General features: G+C 36.8%; 2 protein-coding genes across 2 annotated transcripts; both read left to right on the top strand.

Annotated features, from left to right (window-relative positions):
- Positions 1 to 55: 55 nt before the first annotated feature.
- Positions 56 to 12,457, top strand: LOC105344236 (DNA-directed RNA polymerase II subunit RPB1). Its single transcript, XM_011451956.4, has 25 exons — positions 56 to 229; positions 878 to 1,147; positions 1,261 to 1,425; positions 2,581 to 2,862; positions 3,105 to 3,266; positions 3,418 to 3,638; positions 3,762 to 3,894; positions 4,120 to 4,244; positions 4,444 to 4,654; positions 4,844 to 5,053; positions 5,230 to 5,478; positions 5,603 to 5,692; positions 5,814 to 5,942; positions 6,129 to 6,351; positions 6,507 to 6,717; positions 6,845 to 7,095; positions 7,185 to 7,390; positions 7,509 to 7,733; positions 7,977 to 8,223; positions 8,317 to 8,417; positions 8,523 to 8,627; positions 8,741 to 8,923; positions 9,118 to 9,321; positions 9,667 to 9,853; positions 9,948 to 12,457. Exons 1-25 carry the CDS (start codon positions 149 to 151, stop codon positions 11,261 to 11,263), a joined length of 5,787 nt encoding a protein of 1,928 aa, XP_011450258.1. The 5' UTR covers positions 56 to 148; the 3' UTR covers positions 11,264 to 12,457.
- A 1,113-nt stretch (positions 12,458 to 13,570) lies between these two features.
- LOC105344235 (serine/Arginine-related protein 53) lies at positions 13,571 to 17,960 on the top strand. Its single transcript, XM_034473819.2, has 9 exons — positions 13,571 to 13,716; positions 13,873 to 13,946; positions 14,638 to 14,964; positions 15,092 to 15,145; positions 15,474 to 15,498; positions 15,974 to 16,025; positions 16,441 to 16,592; positions 16,941 to 17,069; positions 17,454 to 17,960. Exons 2-9 carry the CDS (start codon positions 13,876 to 13,878, stop codon positions 17,544 to 17,546), a joined length of 903 nt encoding a protein of 300 aa, XP_034329710.2. The 5' UTR covers positions 13,571 to 13,716; positions 13,873 to 13,875; the 3' UTR covers positions 17,547 to 17,960.
- The last annotated feature ends 1,235 nt before the right edge of the window (positions 17,961 to 19,195 follow it).

Raw genomic sequence — 19,195 nt, 5'->3', positions numbered from 1 at the left:
ATCCCGTGCACCTATATCTGTAAACCCCGGATATTGTAAAAAGTATAAATAGCGAGCAGATTTTTCAGTAAAATCCACAGCTGTGGTTCGCCATACTGTTTTGGCGAAAAGGAAATCGCGCGTAATAGTTTTACGCCGATTGTAAACAATGGCATATACGGCTGATTCCAACGCACCTTTAAGAGATGTTAAGAAAGTACAGTTTGGGATATTAAGCCCAGATGAAATTGTACGTTTGTATAAACATAGATTTTTCACTCGGTTTAAATGTGACATAATCATGATAATAATAAAGACGTAAGAATTATAAATAACGTAAAGCTTAGCAGTCAGTGATAATACGTGATATTGTATGTTATAACAAATTATGAAGGAAAAAAATGCTATATATATATATATACGAAAATCGAAAATATACATATAATATATATATACATATATACTATTTAATTGTTCATATCTGTCTTAGCTCTTTCAATCATCCAGCTCTTTCCCTCTTGTATATGTTTATTGAATGTTTTATGTTCATTGGTTGTTGTATGTCAACAGTCTTCATGTTGCCCCTTGAGGGCCCTTAATTGGTTAATAAAGAAATTGAAATTGAAATTATAATATTAAATTCAATGATTTCAAGGAGAGTCGTCATAGTTAATTATTTAGTTTATGAAACACATGCCAATGAACTGTGTTGTAGATTTCATTATGACCAGTCCACAGTATGACATATCGGATAAACTAACCTGAAAAATGATTTAAAAAGATGTTGTTCTCGTAAATGGTTAATAATCAAACTGTCAACCCTACTTTTTTGACTGGTCATATTTTTATCCTGGTATAAGCATCGATTAAAAAAAAAATGATTAATTTTATATCATAGCGGCGCATGTCAGTTACTGATGGAGGGATCAGGTACTCTGAAGTCACAGAAGGTGGTCGGCCAAAGCTTGGGGGACTCATGGACCCCCGCCAAGGCACCATAGATAGGTCGGCCCGATGTCAGACTTGTGCTGGAAACATCTCGGAGTGCCCTGGACATTTTGGACACATAGAGCTGGCCAAGCCAGTCTTTCACATTGGTTTTCTGGTGAAAACCATCAAAATTCTTCGATGTGTTTGTTTCTTCTGCTCAAAGCTGCTGGTTGACCCGGTTTGTACTTTTGTGCAGTGTGGAAACTTTTGCATTTTGTATACAGCCATTAATTTATATACCTCTCTATGAATATCGGTTAGAAAAGTTATATTCTTAAAAAATCATTGCAGACCAATCCAAAGATCAAAGAAATATTGTCAAAGTCCAAAGCCTACCCACGTAAGAGATTGGTCGCAGTGTATGATCTGTGCAAATCTCGAAAAGTGTGTGAAGGTGGTGATGAGATGGACAATGCTAAACTTGGAGAAGAAACCCAGGAAGGAGATCAAAAGAAGGTATGGTGTATAGGAATGTATAAGATCATAAGTATTATGATCAACTGAATGTAAGCCTTTTTGTAAGTAAGATATTTACATTTATATCAATTTTATACAAAAATGAAAAGCATTTCCTTCTTTAGTTTCGGACAATTTTAGATGATTTTCTAGACTAAAGTTTATAGAAGTGAATAGTGCTGAAACGAATACCATAAATCAGTATTCGAATATTCGTTAGTACTATTCGATTCGTATTCGAATATTCGTAGACGTCATAGACAATGTATTAAGCATACTAGTATATGATAGTTTGTATTACGAAGTGGGTGTATGTGTAGACTGCTTAAACATGTCAGTTCGAAGTTGACACTTAATGCATGAGTATCCATTGAATTGGGTGCGCATTTAATTTTTAAGCAAATAATAATATACTGATTTTTAAAAAATTTCCATCAACTACAATCAAAAGATTTATTACTTCTTTAATAATATACTGCAGTCCTGACTCCTGGATGAGACCGATACGTAACTTCGTAAGTCAGTCCAAATATTTCCGCCATGTTTGATATAGTATTAAACAGAAAACTGATAACGCTCATATCTCTGGAAATGTTTTGTTTATTTAAAAAAAAAAAAAACTAATTATATCGAGGTATCTTTTAGAAAAAACTTTCGGTGTACCTTTCGATATTAACTCTCCGTAGCTCACATTCGTTCAAACAGTTAAGCAATTTTTTTCCTCAGCGTCTGACATGAATTGAACAATCCAGAATGTTTGTCTCCGTTCGATGTAAACCCTGCTTTTACTTTCAAGGTAAACAAGCATGGCGGAAGAGTCTATTACTGGGTTAAGTAATAGACTCTACCAAGCATAGCAGTCATAGATGGCTTTATATTTACTTTCGTTCCGAGTAAAATGAAATAACACGATGTTGCATAGTTTACAGTGCTTGATATGGGTGTTTAACATGTGATCAAATATTCGAATGCTAAATATACATTGGAATATTAGAAATTTACTATTCATTCGCGAATATTCGAACATTCGTTTCAGCACTAGAAGTGAACATCATAGAGCTTAAGATTTGTTCTTTAAAAATTTCAGTTTATTAGTAGTGAGGTATTGATTAATCATATTGCTTTTGCATGTAATAGAATGATATTTTTTTGTAGGGGCATGGAGGATGTGGTAGATACCAGCCCAAAATCAAAAGAACAGGCCTAGAGTTGATTGCTGAATGGAAAGATACAAATGAGGATTCCCAGGAAAAGAAAATTGTCTTGACGGCCGACAGGGTGCACGAAATCTTCAAGAGAATTTCTGATGATGAATGCCAGGTGTTGGGAATGGATCATAGATACTCCCGTCCTGATTGGATGATTGTCACAGTGATGCCTGTGCCACCATTGGCAGTCCGTCCCGCTGTTGTGATGTTTGGCTCGGCCAGAAATCAGGTAAAACGGTCATGTCATTATTTCGAAAAATTTTACCTAAATGTATTTCAAATCACTTTGCTTATATGTGTCAAAGACATATCAATTCAGGAATCAAAATTGGAAAATTGAAGTCTTTCTAAAATATTTTGTCCTTGGTTGGTCTCTTCAAAACTTAAAAGATGACTAAGGTTCAAATTTTGTGTAATCAAATACCATTTGTTACCTACATGTACTGTATCAATTTTCTTTCTTGCTGACAGGATGACTTGACACACAAACTGGCAGACATTATAAAAGCTAATAACCAGTTACGACGGAATGAACAAAATGGGGCTGCCTCGCACATCATCTCAGAGGATATGAAGATGCTGCAGTACCATGTAGCAACTTTTACAGATAATGAACTTCCGGGTCTACCAAAGGTAAGAGAGCATCATTTGTGCATTAGAGTTTGGCTAAGATTTTGCAGTACTTTTAACCATCCTGTATTTTCTATAAGGTGTTAAACAAACATATTTGAATTCAAATGTATTAACAGATATTTTGGCTTACTTTGTGAAATTTGTTTTTTAGGCTGTACAAAAATCTGGCCGTCCACTGAAATCTGTCAAACAGAGATTGAAAGGGAAAGAAGGTCGTGTCAGAGGCAATTTGATGGGAAAGCGTGTTGATTTCTCGGCCAGAACTGTCATTACTCCAGACCCCAATCTAAGAATTGATCAGGTTGGAGTGCCTCGCTCCATTGCACAGAATATGACATTTCCAGAACTTGTCACACCATTCAACATTGACAGGTTTGTTGAATTGATAAAGATGTACAAAAGTATATGAAATGTTAAAGTAATAGAAATTGTATATTAAGCTTACAGCAAACTGATAAGGCTGAAATTCATTTTACATGTACGATTTTCACATAGAATGCAAGAGCTTGTTAGGAGGGGAGCCAATCAGTACCCCGGGGCCAAATACATCATTCGTGACAATGGTGAAAGGATTGATCTGAGGTTTCACCCCAAAGCTAGTGATCTTCATTTGCAGATTGGTTACAAGGTTGGCATTTGTTTGAAAACAATAAACAGCTATAGTTCATGTGTAGTAACGGAGATTAATATATTGTTTGACTCCAGTCTTGTCAGTTGAGTATTGATGTTATTGTCATGTTTCTTGTAAAACAGTTATCGAATGCTTCCAAGCTAATTTATATTATATCAACATTAATATAAATATTTAAAGGTATATTGATATCATTTATGGACATTGATGTTTTTTTATCAGGTGGAGAGACACATGCAGGACAATGACTACATTGTGTTCAACAGACAGCCTACCCTCCACAAAATGAGTATGATGTGTCACAAGGTCAAGGTTCTTCCTTGGTCCACATTCAGGCTCAATCTCAGGTAAGCACAGAATGCTGAGAGATGTTGTTGGCTAATGCAAGAGGTGTTGTAGTTTTGGCTGAAATTTGATTGGAGGAATGGAATCCTTTTATGAGATTCTTTTATTTATTTTGAAATAGATTAAATGAACTATTGTAAATTCAATCTGATAGTTAGAAGACCAAGAGTTCTAACGCCATCATGTCCCTTCATTTCATAGTGTAACCACTCCATACAATGCTGACTTTGATGGAGATGAGATGAACCTCCACTTGCCCCAGTCCTTGGAAACCAAGGCTGAGATCTCTAACCTGGCCCTGGTACCCAGGATGATCATCACCCCTCAGGCCAACAGGCCTGTCATGGGTATTGTACAGGACACCCTGACAGCTGTCAGGAAAATGACCAAGAGGGATGTCTTCTTGGACAGGGTAAGTTGGAAATGCTGGTGGGGGTTGGGGAGAATGGTCATTGTTTTATTTTTCCTTAGGAAGTATTATTTTCTCGAGTAAATTTAAAGCTTTGTCATATGCAAAGAGAAAAATTGCAATTTAAACTTTGAAATACAGTTGTCTCTTTGAAGCATTGAATTTATCATGATCTCAATCTTTCATTTTTAGGGTCAAGTCATGAACCTGTTGATGTTCTTGCCCAGATGGGATGGTCATGTTCCTCAGCCAGCCATTCTGAAGCCTAAACCTCTGTGGACAGGGAAGCAGTTGTTCTCGTTAGTCATTCCCGGACGAACCAACTGTATCAGAACCCACAGCACCCACCCAGACGAAGAGGACAAGGGGCCGTACAAGTGGATCTCCCCAGGAGACACCAAGGTAAAGTTCTATTTAACAGTCAGATTGTTATGTGTTTTCAGAGACACCATCTTATCTACTAAAACAGTAGCAATTACATAACGCATGCCATGAAAAGTATTTATCGAACTCCTCCATAATGTGTGATAAAAAAAATAATTTAGTTTTGTAACTTTACATTTGGAACTCTTTATTAGGTTCTGATTGAAGATGGTATGCTGATCAGTGGCATTCTGTGTAAGAAGACCCTGGGTACTTCCAGCGGCTCCCTGGCCCATGTGGTGTTCATGGAGTACGGCTGGGTGATCGCCGGCGAAATGTACGGTCACATCCAGACCTTGGTCAACAACTGGCTGCTGTTGGAGGGACACAGTATTGGTATTGGGGACACCATTGCCGACCCCCAGACCTACATTGATATCCAGGACACTATCAAAAAGGCTAAGGTAATTTACCCAAAAAAAGACGTCACAGTCCTTAGGATGAAGTTTATGTAACCTTCATTCTAAAATTTTGATGTATTATAGGTTAAGATCTCACTGACAGTTTGTTTTTGTTGCATCTTCGTAGCATGATGTGATAGAAGTCATTGAGAAAGCCCACAATGATGATCTGGAACCAACTCCTGGTAACACACTGAGGCAGACCTTTGAGAACATGGTAAATAGAACGTACAATTTGTTTGACATAGTTAAAGGGCTAATTTGCTATTTGTATTTTATCTTTTTAGAGTTAAGCTATGTTACAATACATAATTGTTTTGAAACTGTTTCTTTAACAGGTGAACAGAATCCTAAACGATGCCAGAGACAAGACAGGAAGTAAAGCTCAGAAATCTCTGTCCGACTACAACAACTTCAAAGCTATGGTGGTGGCAGGATCCAAGGGATCCAAGATTAACATCTCTCAGGTCGGTCTACAGAAGTTTTTTCCTAACTATTATCTTGTGCAAAGATTTAAGCAGATCAGCTTGTAATGGAAATACATGTGACAGTGAAGTGTGCTTTATTAACTTTTACATGTGTATCACTATTAGGTAATGCTTATAATTTTTTAAATGAAATAAATATTTAGAAATGGTCTGGCTCTTTCTTAGGTTATTGCCTGTGTGGGGCAACAGAACGTAGAAGGAAAGCGAATTCCCTTTGGTTTCCGTCACAGAACTCTGCCTCACTTTATCAAGGATGATTACGGTCCAGAGTCTAGAGGGTTTGTTGAGAACTCGTACCTGGCTGGTCTTACACCCTCAGAGTTCTACTTCCACGCCATGGGAGGTCGTGAAGGGTTGATCGATACTGCTGTCAAAACAGCAGAAACAGGTAGGCTGATTCTGTTTACAGTCTCTGTAAACTGGTTTAACACATTTACATGCAGTTTATTTTGTTAGACTGACTTTAGGAAAACATAAGAGCACATAAGAATAAAATTGCATATTCTTTTGCTAAAAACTGAAAAAATCTTTTGGCTATCCCAGGTTACATTCAGAGAAGATTGATCAAAGCTATGGAAAGTGTGATGGTGAAATACGATGGAACAGTGCGTAATCAGGTTGAACAGTTGGTTCAGCTGCGTTACGGAGAGGACGGACTTGATGCAACGCATGTGGAATTCCAGACAATGCCCACTCTGAAACCGTCCAACAGAGCTTTTGAGAGGCAGTTTAAATTTGATGCAACAAATGAAAGGTATGGATAAAAAATGTGTCTTTTAAGTATTAGTTTTTTCCCTCCCCATTTTTTTCTCCCCATTAATTTGGATCATTTGTATAGAAATGTAAAGATTGGATCTACAATGTCTTGTCAATGGTTTTAGGAACATGAAAAAGTGTTTGTCAGAGGAAGTGATCAAGGACTTGATGGGAGATGCTTTGGCGGTCTCCCAACTGGATCGCGAGTGGGAGCAGTTGAGGGAGGATCGAGATATTCTGCGTTCCATATTCCCAACGGGAGACAGCAAAGTGGTGCTGCCCTGTAATTTACAGAGAATGATCTGGAATGCTCAGAAGATATTCCGTATTGACACTCATAAACCTACTGATCTGCATCCTATTAAAGTTGTCGAAGGTAATATATAGGATATTAATCAGGCTTTTCAATGTAAGATATATGTGTGTATACGACACTGTTGACCAAGAATTCTTATGATATTGTAGGAGTTGAGGATTTATGTAAGCGACTGATAGTGGTGGCTGGAGGGGACAGACTCAGTATCCAGGCCAATGCTAATGCTACTCTGCTCTTCAAGTGTTTGATAAGATCTACCCTGTGTGCCAAGCGTGTTACGGAGGAGTTCCGTCTCAGTTCAGAAGCATTCGAGTGGCTCATTGGAGAAGTGGAATCTAGATTCCAACAAGCTCAGGTAAATTATAAAAAAAAGATATTAGCATCATTTTCATATGCCCAAACTTTTTGACTTTTGTAGCTATTAATCATCTGAAGTTTCTTGGAACCTTTTGAAATATTTAACATCTTTGCAGGCTCATCCTGGTGAAATGGTGGGAGCTCTTGCCGCCCAGTCTCTGGGAGAACCTGCCACACAGATGACATTGAACACTTTCCATTATGCTGGTGTGTCTGCCAAGAACGTAACCCTTGGTGTGCCCCGTCTGAAGGAAATCATCAACATCTCCAAGAAACCAAAAACACCATCTCTGACTGTTTACTTGATTGGACAAGCTGCAAGAGATGCTGAAAAGGCCAAGGTAAAAAATAATAATTCAGGATTACTTTTTTTAAAAAATCGGTAGAAAACTTTACACTTAAGGAACATAATGCTATTTTATGCAAATCTTGTTTAAAAGTGTGTATGTGTTTTATGTTTTAATTTAAAATGAGACAGGTAGCTTTGAAAATCTTAACAAAGGTATTAGGATTTTGGTCTCTTAAATTGATGCTTAAGAAAGTTGAAGATAGGTACTTGTAATAAAATGTTTTTCTTTTTAAAGGATGTACTGTGTAGATTAGAACACACCACTCTGCGTAAAGTGACGGCCAACACTGCTATCTACTACGACCCTGACCCACAGAATACAGTGATCTCTGAGGACCAGGAGTGGGTAAATGTGTATTACGAAATGCCTGACTTTGATGTGTCCAAAATATCCGCTTGGCTACTCAGAATAGAACTGGACCGAAAAAGAATGACAGACAAAAAACTTACCATGGAACAGATCTCTGAAAAAATTACAGCCGGTAAGGAGTTAGCTTTAAGAAGAAGCTGTAATTGTTGCGTTTTGGTGTCTTATTTTAATTAGATCATAATCTGCATGATGTTTTATCCTGTAGGATTTGGTGATGACTTGAACTGCATCTTCAATGATGACAATGCTGAAAAACTTGTCCTCCGAATCAGGATCATGAACTCTGACGAAAGCAAAATGCAGAATGTGAGTCATTCTTTTGTAGAGTAAATTTTCTTCTGAATTTTCTCACAAATCCAAAATAAAGAGAAAAGAATACATTTAAAAAAAAAAAAAACAATCATTTTACAGGAGGAAGAAATTGTTGACAAGATGGAAGATGATGTGTTCTTGCGTTGTATTGAGGCAAACCTGTTGTCAGATATGACCCTTCAAGGAATTGAAGCAATTGCCAAGGTTTGTACATTGATACAACTTTTAGTTTATTTGTTTTTGTTAAAAATTGTTTAAAATTTAAAAATTGCATGACATCAAATGGCATGTGTAGTGATATCTGTATGGTTATGTAGGTGTACATGCACTTGCCCAATACAGAGGACAAGAAGAGGATCTCCATTACAGAGGAGGGCGAGTTTAAGGCTGTAGCCGAGTGGATTCTGGAAACTGATGGTACAGCTCTGATGAAGGTTCTCAGTCAGAGAGACGTCGATCCAATCCGAACAACAACCAATGACATCGTAGAAGTCTTCTCGGTAGGTGGTCGAGAAATGGTTCATTGCTTTTATAGAATTTAAAACAGAAAATTGTGTAGCCTTTTCTAGATCAGGATGGTTGCTTTTGAAAAATAGCCAGATCAAGAATTGCAATAAATGTCCTTATTTGGTTGCTGACTGATTATATTGTAATGTCAAAAGAATGTATATATCATGTATTTTGTTATTTACAGATACTTGGGATAGAGGCTGTAAGAAAGTCTATAGAAAAGGAAATGAACCACGTCATTTCCTTTGACGGCTCCTATGTCAATTACAGACATTTGTCACTGTTGTGCGACTCCATGACAGCAAAGGGTCACTTGATGGCCATCACAAGACACGGAATCAACAGGCAGGAAACAGGAGCTCTGGCTCGTTGCTCCTTTGAGGAAACGGTAAGCTCAAATCTCCCTTTGACCTTGTTCAAGAGGAAAAATTTTACTTTTTGTTTACTGTCGATTCCTAATTAACCGAGAAGAATTAATATCCGCGTAAAATCGCGAGAAGCACCCCTCGCGGGTTTTAAAATCCCGCTATTATTTTCTATAATAGCGAGATTCTGCTATTTTTTTTATTTTAAGAGTTGAAAACTGTAAGAAATAAGGATGGTAATTCCGTGTTCGCGATTTTATATTCTCGCGATTTGATCCTAAACTGCTAGATCACGGAATTAAGTACTCACGTAATATAAGGAATAAACAGTATTAGATTTTATTGAAAACTAACTTCTCTTCTGTTAGGTGGACATTTTGATGGAGGCTGCCTCTCATGGAGAAATGGACCCAATGAAGGGTGTCTCTGAGTGTATTATTGTAGGCCAGCTGGCTAGAATTGGAACAGGTTGCTTTGATCTCTTGTTGGATGCTGAAAAGTGTAAATATGGAATGGAGATTCCAACTGCTATTGGAGCAGGAATGCCAGGCGGAAGTATGTATTGCAAAGGATGGATTTTGATCAACTTCTCAATATCTCTGCTCTATAACTAACAGTTTACTAATTGTTGAATTATTTGTTGTTTCAGTTGGCACTGGTTTGTTCTTTGGAGCTGGAGCCAGTCCTGCTGCTGGAATGTCACCTCAAATGACCCCATGGCAGCAGGGAGCTACACCAGCATATGCCAGTGCCTGGTCACCCGGAGTTGGCAGTGGAATGACCCCCGGAGCTGCAGGCTTCTCACCATCTGCTGCTAGTGAGAGTGGGTACAGCCCTGGCTACAGTCCTGCCTGGTCACCCCAGCCAGGTTCCCCGGGACCTGCCAGTCCATACATTCCTAGCCCAGTAGGGGGAGGCATGTCTCCTAGCTACTCTCCAGCATCGCCTTCTTATGTGCCGTCATCTCCTGCTGGTACACCACAGAGTCCAGGGTATTCTCCCACAAGCCCTTCATACAGTCCAACAAGTCCTGGGTATTCTCCAACTTCTCCAAATTACAGCCCGACAAGTCCATCTTATTCTCCGACAAGTCCGAGTTACAGTCCGACGTCACCCTCGTACAGTCCAACCAGCCCCTCCTACTCTCCAACTAGTCCGAGCTACAGTCCAACTTCACCATCATACAGTCCAACAAGCCCATCTTATTCCCCAACAAGTCCATCATATTCCCCAACCAGTCCATCATACAGCCCAACAAGTCCTTCTTACTCCCCTACCAGCCCCTCTTACTCGCCTACATCCCCTTCATATTCTCCTACAAGCCCCTCTTATTCTCCCACATCTCCTAGTTACAGTCCAACTTCCCCCAGCTACTCTCCAACTTCCCCGAGTTATTCACCAACAAGCCCAAGTTACTCCCCCACTTCTCCAAGCTATTCTCCAACAAGTCCTTCATACAGTCCTTCTAGTCCATCATACAGCCCGAGCTCTCCAAGCTACTCTCCAACTAGCCCCAGTTACAGCCCAACAAGTCCAAGTTATTCTCCGAGCAGTCCAAAGTACAGCCCCACAAGTCCTTCCTACTCCCCAACTAGCCCCTCTTATTCCCCCAGCTCACCACAGTACTCCCCATCATCTCCCAAATATTCCCCCTCAAGTCCTTCTTACTCCCCAAGCAGCCCAAAATACACCCCCAACTCTCCCTCTTATTCTCCCTCTTCTCCTAACTACAGCCCTACTTCACCTGAGTACAGTCCAAGTTCTCCAAGGTACAGCCCCAGTCCAAAGTATTCCCCTACATCTCCAACCTATTCCCCCACCAGCCCGAGACACTCTCCAGCTAGTCCTTCATATTCCCCTTCGAGTCCACAGTACACCCCCACTAGCCCCACATACACCCCAACGTCTCCCCAGTATACCCCAACCAGCTCACGCTATTCTCCTGACACACCAGGGTCACAGTAAATTCAGACAGGGAAAGAGAAATGCTGCAAAGACATTTTATATATGTTAATACCGTACTTTGGAAGCAGGAAGTTTGTGTAATGTTGGAACAATTTTTTCACATTCAAATGCTTCTGTGAAGTGCTTTTGATTGTTGAGTGGACAGAATTGTCTTTTTCATTTTCTCATGTGTAAATAACATTCATTCTGACAAATTGACAGGATTTGTTAACATTTTTTAATTGTTACCATTGGAAAAAAAATCATCCATGTTTAAAAAATATATTGTTGATCATAAGAGCTTTATCTTTCATTGTATATATTAACATTGAAACTGGTATTTTTATATCCAAATGAAGAGAAATGTTGCAGACTATTTATTGTGTATGTATATTATATCAAGGTTGATAAGTTACTGCTATTGTATAAAAAAAAAGTTGTGTACATTATTCTGTGTGAGTTGTTGGCTGCATTATGGATTTTTAAAAATCTTTTTGTAATTAAATTGTGTTCAGGAAGGACTTGAGTATGTTGCAATGATGTTGAAATCTTTATATTGTAAATAGGCAGTTTTTGTACATATAAAGAAAACAAAACTTGTACAGCTATCATGCTTGTCATGCAATTACAGTAATTATTCATTTGATTAATACATGATGGTTAATTATGAATATAAGTAATCTCATTTTTGTAAAATTTGGTGCATTGTTTTTATTTCATTAAAATTCATTTGTCTTGCATATATTTTGCACAGTTTGTCTAAAAAAAAATAAAAACTTGCGGATTTATAGTTGTTTATTGCTGTATGATAGCATTGAATGTGTTTGAACATGTATATTTTTTTGCTTTAAAAAACAAAAGTTTGACATACCTATAAAACAGTTTAGTTCATGTGATCTACTGGACTTTGGAAATGTTAGCAATTTTTTCTAAGCTACATGTACATGCATGTTTACTGGTATGTTCAGTACTTTGATATTGCACACAAGTTTTGTTTTTGAATTACAACAAATCTTTAGTTACAAATCTGATGCATTATTGAGTTTTGATCATTTTGTATGATTTTATAAGAACATGTGAACAAAACTAAGATGTAAATTGCTTGGAATTCATAAAACAGATACATGTATTTACTGTATTATCTTTCAACAAAGTGTTAAATTTGATTTGAATTTCAATAAAAAAATGTTTAAACACGCATATTGATTTCTCATTTCTTTGTGTTTTCTTTTATCGATGCTGTATATATGATATATTGTTGGACTATAAACATCATTTTGAAAATGAAATTCTATTTGAAAAGGATTGACACTCTCCCATTATCAACATGGAAAACTTTTTTAAAATCATTGGAACTGCAACATATCACATGTAACAAGAGGCCCTTGGGCCAAAATGCTCACCTTTAAATCTGAACACCGCTCGTAAATGAGAACCGTCACACAGATACCTGGTATATAAACCCTTTGATATGTTACATCTGTAACGGGATGGGAGAAATAATGACGGACCAGACCGGGTTTTGAACCCGGGCCCCCTGAATCTCCAGTCAGGTGCTCTACCAACTGAGCTTTCTGGCGCCAGTATTCGAACCGGTCTGACCGTCACATTCTTCCCCCCTTAAATGATCTTCGTCCCCGAAGATCACCCCAGGCTCTTCCCCTGGCAGGAGTTCACCTGTCAGTTCCAGGGGTTGGTCACGGCACCAAATGTAACGGGATGGGAGAAATAATGACGGACCAGACCGGGTTTCGAACCCGGGCCCCCTGAATCTCTAGTCAGGTGCTCTACCAACTGAGCTATCTGGCGCCGGTATTCGAACCGGTCTGACCGTCACACACCCAATTGCACTCCTGAAACTTGTGGCCGACATGTACCGGTAATATTCCTTTCATGTTCTTTCGATTTTATGCATTCATTTCTTATTCTGTATGCATATTCTGTTTGTAAATTATGCATTGACCAACTTATTTGATGTTGGTACTTACCTGGCTTGAAAAAAGTGCGTAAAAGTTTCATCGCAACCGAGTAACACAGCTCTTTCGAATCTTATATGTTTATAGATTATGACTCAATGCAAACTAAGATTTTGCTGAACTTCATCAAAGAGGAACGTAAATTCATTAAATATATTTCTATAAGCTCTATTGAACAAATATTTGATGTGTTGACCAGTGTGAAATTTACAGCCTCTGGAGCCATTGACATCATCATTGTGACCAAGGTTCACGACTTTACATAACAGTAGAGACATAAATAACTATAAATATTTATGCCTCTCATAACAGTCTTGAAAAATGATATTTAAAAAATGTGTAACAAAACTGCTCTACCATTTTAGAAAATTGTCTCAGTATTCCCTACATGAGAATCGAATACATCTACGTATAGCTTAACTAACACCGGTAAAAACAAACATGGCAGTGCAAGAGGAAAATGCAGATTGGTTGTAGCATTTTTTCTTTGTTTACGTGGTGAGTTTAATTACCAAACAGTTTATCTTCATTTAATGGCAAGCAAACAATATGATGTATTGTAAAGAAGTTTAGTTACAGCCCAGGTTTGTGGGAATGACTCATAATTTTTCGACAAGTTGAGGAAATTCGAACTATTAAAGAATTTTGTTGTAGACGATGCCTCGCTACGACAGTGATGAGGAAAAAAAGAAACGAAAGAAGAAGAAAAAGAAGCGTTCCAGGTCGAGGTTTGTATTTAAATCAAACAAAAATTAAACTATACTATTTGCCTATTTAATTCCTCCAATATTTTAAAATGCATTTTCAATTTTCTAACTCACACACTGTTAATGAATTAAGATAGTTAAATAATATTCAAGCCATACTGGCAAAGAGCCATTTCTCACCAATGATGCATTGTTATGTCATTTTATCAACACATAAAATTATATGTGAAAAATGACGTATCAATGCACTGGCGAGAATTGGTACTCAGCGAGAGTTGGTCGCACAGCAGTATGTATCTTATGTGTAACCAATATCACTATGTTGCATAGCAGTTAACGTTATAGACCCCCACCCATGGACTGAACACTAGTCTATATCGCATAGTAATTACCGTTAACCGTTTGAGCTTTTGAAGCAAGACAAGGCCTCGTCCAAGAACACACCCCATAGCATCAAAGTTATTGACCTATGTCATCTGACAATTAGGCCATGTAATTCTTAAACAATTTGATTTGATGTTCACATTGTTCACATCATCCAGTCCTTAAATTCTTCTATACTTTCACAAGTCAAACTTGTTTGCTAAAATTGATCAAATCAAATATTTCAAAGAAAAGAGAATTGTTTTGAAAGTTATTCTAGATTAATTGAGTGGCAAAAACTGCATTTCCATGCAAAAAAAATGTATATCATGAAATTCATTTTATTCAGGTCTGTAAGTAGTGGAGACAGCAGATTGTCATCAAAGCATAAAAAATCAAAGAAGTCAAAGCATCATCGACGTTCACCATCATTGTCTCCAGAGAGGTCAAGACGAAGATCAAGATCAAGGAGCAGGAGAAGGTCACCTAGCTTAGAGAGAGGGAGATATAGGTCAAGGTCAAGATCTCGCAGCAGAGATCGTTATTCAAGACGGAGATCTAGAAGTCATGACCGAAGATCCAGAAGTTACGACAGAAGATCACGATCATCCAGTCGCAGCAGGCGAAGATCTCGTTATTCAAGGTCATTAAGCAGAGACAGGCAAAGGTCAAAAAGGTATGATATTAACATGAATAATGATCAATATTTTGAAAGATATGAATTTTCTAGAAATATTAATTTTATAGTTAATTCATTTTGAGTTTACTGTTTTTAAAAATGAAAGTTTTGTTTATTCTTTTAGATCCCGTTCAAAAGAGAGACGTAGGGATAAAAGTCCCAAAAATAAGGCAACAGAGTAAGCTCTTTTACACATACAATTCAAATATTAATATGAAGATTACAGTATATCTGTTTGAATTTATGAATTGAAAATATATTTTGTGATTTTGTTATTGAAGTTGAAGAAAATTGTATATGATACACTGTCATATATATTTTTTATGATAAAAATGTAAAACTGTCATAAAATGTTGTAAAGATTTATGTAATGAATATCCAACCTGAAGACTTAAGTGATCTTTGATTTCTAATTTTACTAAAATAAAATCTCTGACCAAATTGTTGTGCTTGTAATTTATTGAGCAACACTTATTATCTTTTTCATTTGTATTTTGTATTAACAGGGATATTCCTGGCTTTGCCGACATGGTAAGTTTTTGAAGTTTAGTATGATTCTTTTTAACTACATATTATCGCCTTGTTTAACTAATGGATATTGCATACAATGTCAGTTTGGAGAGCAATTGTTTTTTATTAATGCATGTAGTTCACTTGAGCAGAATTCTCAATAGAGCCTTTCTGATCCAAATTTATCCAGAGTCTTCAATCGGCATTGTTGTTGTTCATGTCTTTAACTTTTCATATTTTTTATATTCTTCTCGAGAACCACTAAACCAATTTCAAGCAAACCTAAAAGGCATCTTTGCATTATACAAATCATGCTAATTATATACCATTAAATTTTGTTTTTCTACATTTCTTCGAGAAAAAAAAAGTATGCACTCTGGACATTCAGATTGATTTCCTTGTACATGTATTTTAAATGATAAAAACTTTCCTTTTGCTCTCTTGCTGTTCAGTGTATTCCAGTCTTATAAATTTCTCCTCATTTTGTCACTCACAGACACCAGCAGAGCAGGCACAGGCCAGAATGCATATGGCCCTCAAAGCTGCAGGTATGCAAATAGTAAAAGCATGTACAAGTACACCCTGTACTACAGTAAAACATGTTTACAGCAAGTACACTTATAATGAATTCACATTAAATTGTATTGAGGTCAGTTTCATTCCTATAGCCTCAAAATGTTTTATAAATGTATCAAATATAACAAGTTATGTATACATGTACAGGTACAAACGAATTAAAACAAAACTGTGCCTGGAACTTCACTATAAACATAGTTTTACACATCTTCACTAGCCATGGGTGACGATCGGTGGTGTTTCTCTATTCACCATGGATTGTCACCCCTGGCTTGTGAAGATGAGTTTTACAGTTTGTGTTATCAGTCTGAATCAGGAAATTAATTTGCTTCTGGTCTTCTAAGAATTTCAGTCTGTTGAAAAAAATATTTTTAAATTTTTTTAAAGCTGCAGCAGATGAAAAGATCAAAGAGCAGCTGACTGGTTCAGGGGCAGGGACAGGAAGTAAAACCCACCAGGAACAGCTGCAGTTCTCCAACGCCATCAAGGACATTGAGAGCTCCTCCTTCATCCAATCTTCATTTGTCTCCAACAGATATGTAAGGGGTTTTGCTTCAATATTTTCTCAAAAAAAGTGGGTTTGCTTTTATAAAGATTACCATCTTGAACCAACTCTGTTAAAACACTTGTCATTACAAATTTTTTTTCACTGTGAACCTGTCTTAACACACCTTTAATGGATTTGAAACTAAAGCTTAACTTCAATATCTCAAACACTCGAATACAATGGATATGTAAGTTTGATTTTTAAGTCCCAATCACACAATTTTTAAGTATTTTTACCCTCGATATCTCAAAGTTTTAACAAGTCCTATCTAATTTGAGATAACAAAGTTTGACTGTATCTAGGCTCAATCACATGTCTTTAAAAAAAATTATTCCTACAGGATAAAGAAAAGACAGGATCTAAAAAGGAAGAAGAGTTTTCTTTTGGCACTGCTGCTGAGTTTAAGCCTGACATGGCAGTGAAGAAGATTCTGGAGGTGGATGATTTGTCTAAACTAGCTCATTCCAATGTAAGTCCTTTTATGTTATTGTGGTCTGTCTTTTATTGTGAAAGAATTAAGCAGAACAATATCTGGGGTTATCAATATTATTCTTTTCTTTTTCTCACCAATAATGGCAATTGTTGGATTCAATGTTTGAAATTCAGTACCAAAAGATTTCTAGACATAGTTGACATTGTAGACTTAAAGTAATGTTACATTTATTGCCCAATGACAAACTAAATGAGAAGAAAAAAAGAAATGTATACTGATATTACTGTATACCTAAATGATTCTACATTCTTTAATCTATACTATCACACCATTATTATGGAGACTTATGCATTAATAATTACTATATAAAGTGTTTTTGAACAAACCAGTATGTTTGAAATCATTTTCTATTCATTGTAGCTGTGTGTTGATCCTGAAGTCAAAATGGACCAATGGGTTGAGCGACTGAAGTCACTGAGGCAGAAAAAATTGGAGGGTGAAGTCATCAAATGAAAAATGAACTTCTACATGTTCTAGTACATGTACATGAACTTTGAAGAGAATTGTTAATGAGTGGAACTCCTGTTTCAGTTGTTACATGTTCATCAGAAACCTAACCATCAACAATCGTGTTCTCCAGAAGACCTAAAACTCTGTTGAATTTGAAAGTTGTACTTTGTCAAGTGCTATGGTGATTTGAAGAAAATTGATATATATCATATATCATAGGACATATGTCCTACAAAAGTTGTGTTTCATTAGTCTTAGAAATGGACATGTTCATGTAAACACTTGGTTCAACATTTTTTGTATATTTTACTTACCATATTTTGTCCACTTTTCATCACAATTCATACAGCTTAATAGGATAAGAAGAGAAAAATAAAATACCACGATAGTTAATTAAAATTTTTAAAAATATCAAAATGTGTTTTTCTACAATACTAGGTAAAAAGATGTTCAATATGCTGTAAAAGAAATTTGATTGTAATCTGAAAGAACTTGACTGTGACAGAGCATATTTCTGCTTTTCTAGGGTTCGGTCTTCTAAAATATGAAATTAACCATGCATTTAGCACATCAGTACTTTATAAGAGGAATTACAATTCAAGACAAAGACTTACATATTGTCAATTTCCAGAGAATTTACTTTTTAGCTCACCTGAGCTGAAAGCTCAAGTGAGCTATTCTGATCACATTTTGTCTGTCGTCCGTCTGTCTGTAAACTTTTCACATTTTCAACATCTTCTCAAGAACAACTGGGCCAATTTCAACCAAACTTGGCACAAAGCATCCTTAGCTTAAGGGGATTCAAAGTTGTGAAAATTAAGGACCACGCCCTTTTGCAAAGGGAGATAATTAGGAATTTATGAAAAATTTTGAGAATTTTTCAAAAATCTTCTTCTCATGAACCATAAGACCAGGAAAGCTGAAACTTGTGTGGAAGCATCCTCAGGCAGTGTAGATACAAAATTGTGAAATTCATGACCCCCGGGGGTAGGGTGGGGCCACAATGGGGGGTCGAAGTTTAACATATGAATATATAGAGTATATATTTAAAAATCTTCTTCTCAGAAACTAATCAGCCTGGAAAGCTGAAACTTGTTTGAAAGCATTATCAGGTAGTGTAAATTCAAAGTTGTGAAAATCATGGCCCCCGTATATATTATGTATAATTGTACATTATTCAGATAGTTTGTATTATGACTCCATTAAGCTGATTTTATCATACCTCATGTTTCTCAGGTGAGCGATGTGGCCCATGGGCCTCTTGTTTGGTTTTTACCAGTGCTGGAATACCTGCATTGAAGTTAATAACATTTGCTTACACTACCCAATGAAAATTCAAGTTATAGCATAATTGATGCAGCAAATATAATAAAGCACCACTAGACAAATTATTAACTGAGAGAGTTCTCTAAAATACTGGCTTTTTTTCTTTTATGTGTACAAAACACCAAGGGTTATACCATGATGGAGACTAAATTCTGAATATGTTTTATGATATTAATACATCAACATATACTTATATTTGAGTACTACAGACTTGTGCCAGTGTGATTTAGATGCAATAATGTAACCTTCCACAATTTTTTATTAATCACCAGGTAACCCCCCCCCCCCCCCTCCAACTTCAACCCACTCCACTGCTCTCAAACAAG

The sequence above is a fragment of the Magallana gigas genome, chromosome 8 (assembly GCF_963853765.1).
Source record: "Magallana gigas chromosome 8, xbMagGiga1.1, whole genome shotgun sequence".
NCBI lineage: Eukaryota > Metazoa > Mollusca > Bivalvia > Ostreida > Ostreidae > Magallana > Magallana gigas.
The sequence above is the reverse complement of the archived record's forward strand: the minus strand, read 5'-3'. Positions and strand labels throughout refer to the sequence as shown.

Excerpts from the sequence above, each read along its gene's own strand:
- LOC105344236 (XM_011451956.4), top strand. The coding sequence starts at position 149 with ATGGCATATACGGCTGATTCCAACGCACCTTTAAGAGATGTTAAGAAA. Across the intron at positions 4,655-4,843 it reads GGGATGTCTTCTTGGACAGG|GGTCAAGTCATGAACCTGTT; the intron begins GTAAGTTGGAAA and ends TTTCATTTTTAG. Across the intron at positions 7,096-7,184 it reads TCCTATTAAAGTTGTCGAAG|GAGTTGAGGATTTATGTAAG; the intron begins GTAATATATAGG and ends ATGATATTGTAG.
- LOC105344235 (XM_034473819.2), top strand. The coding sequence starts at position 13,876 with ATGCCTCGCTACGACAGTGATGAGGAAAAAAAGAAACGAAAGAAGAAG. Across the intron at positions 16,026-16,440 it reads TATGGCCCTCAAAGCTGCAG|CTGCAGCAGATGAAAAGATC; the intron begins GTATGCAAATAG and ends ATTTTTTTAAAG. Across the intron at positions 16,593-16,940 it reads CATTTGTCTCCAACAGATAT|GATAAAGAAAAGACAGGATC; the intron begins GTAAGGGGTTTT and ends TTATTCCTACAG.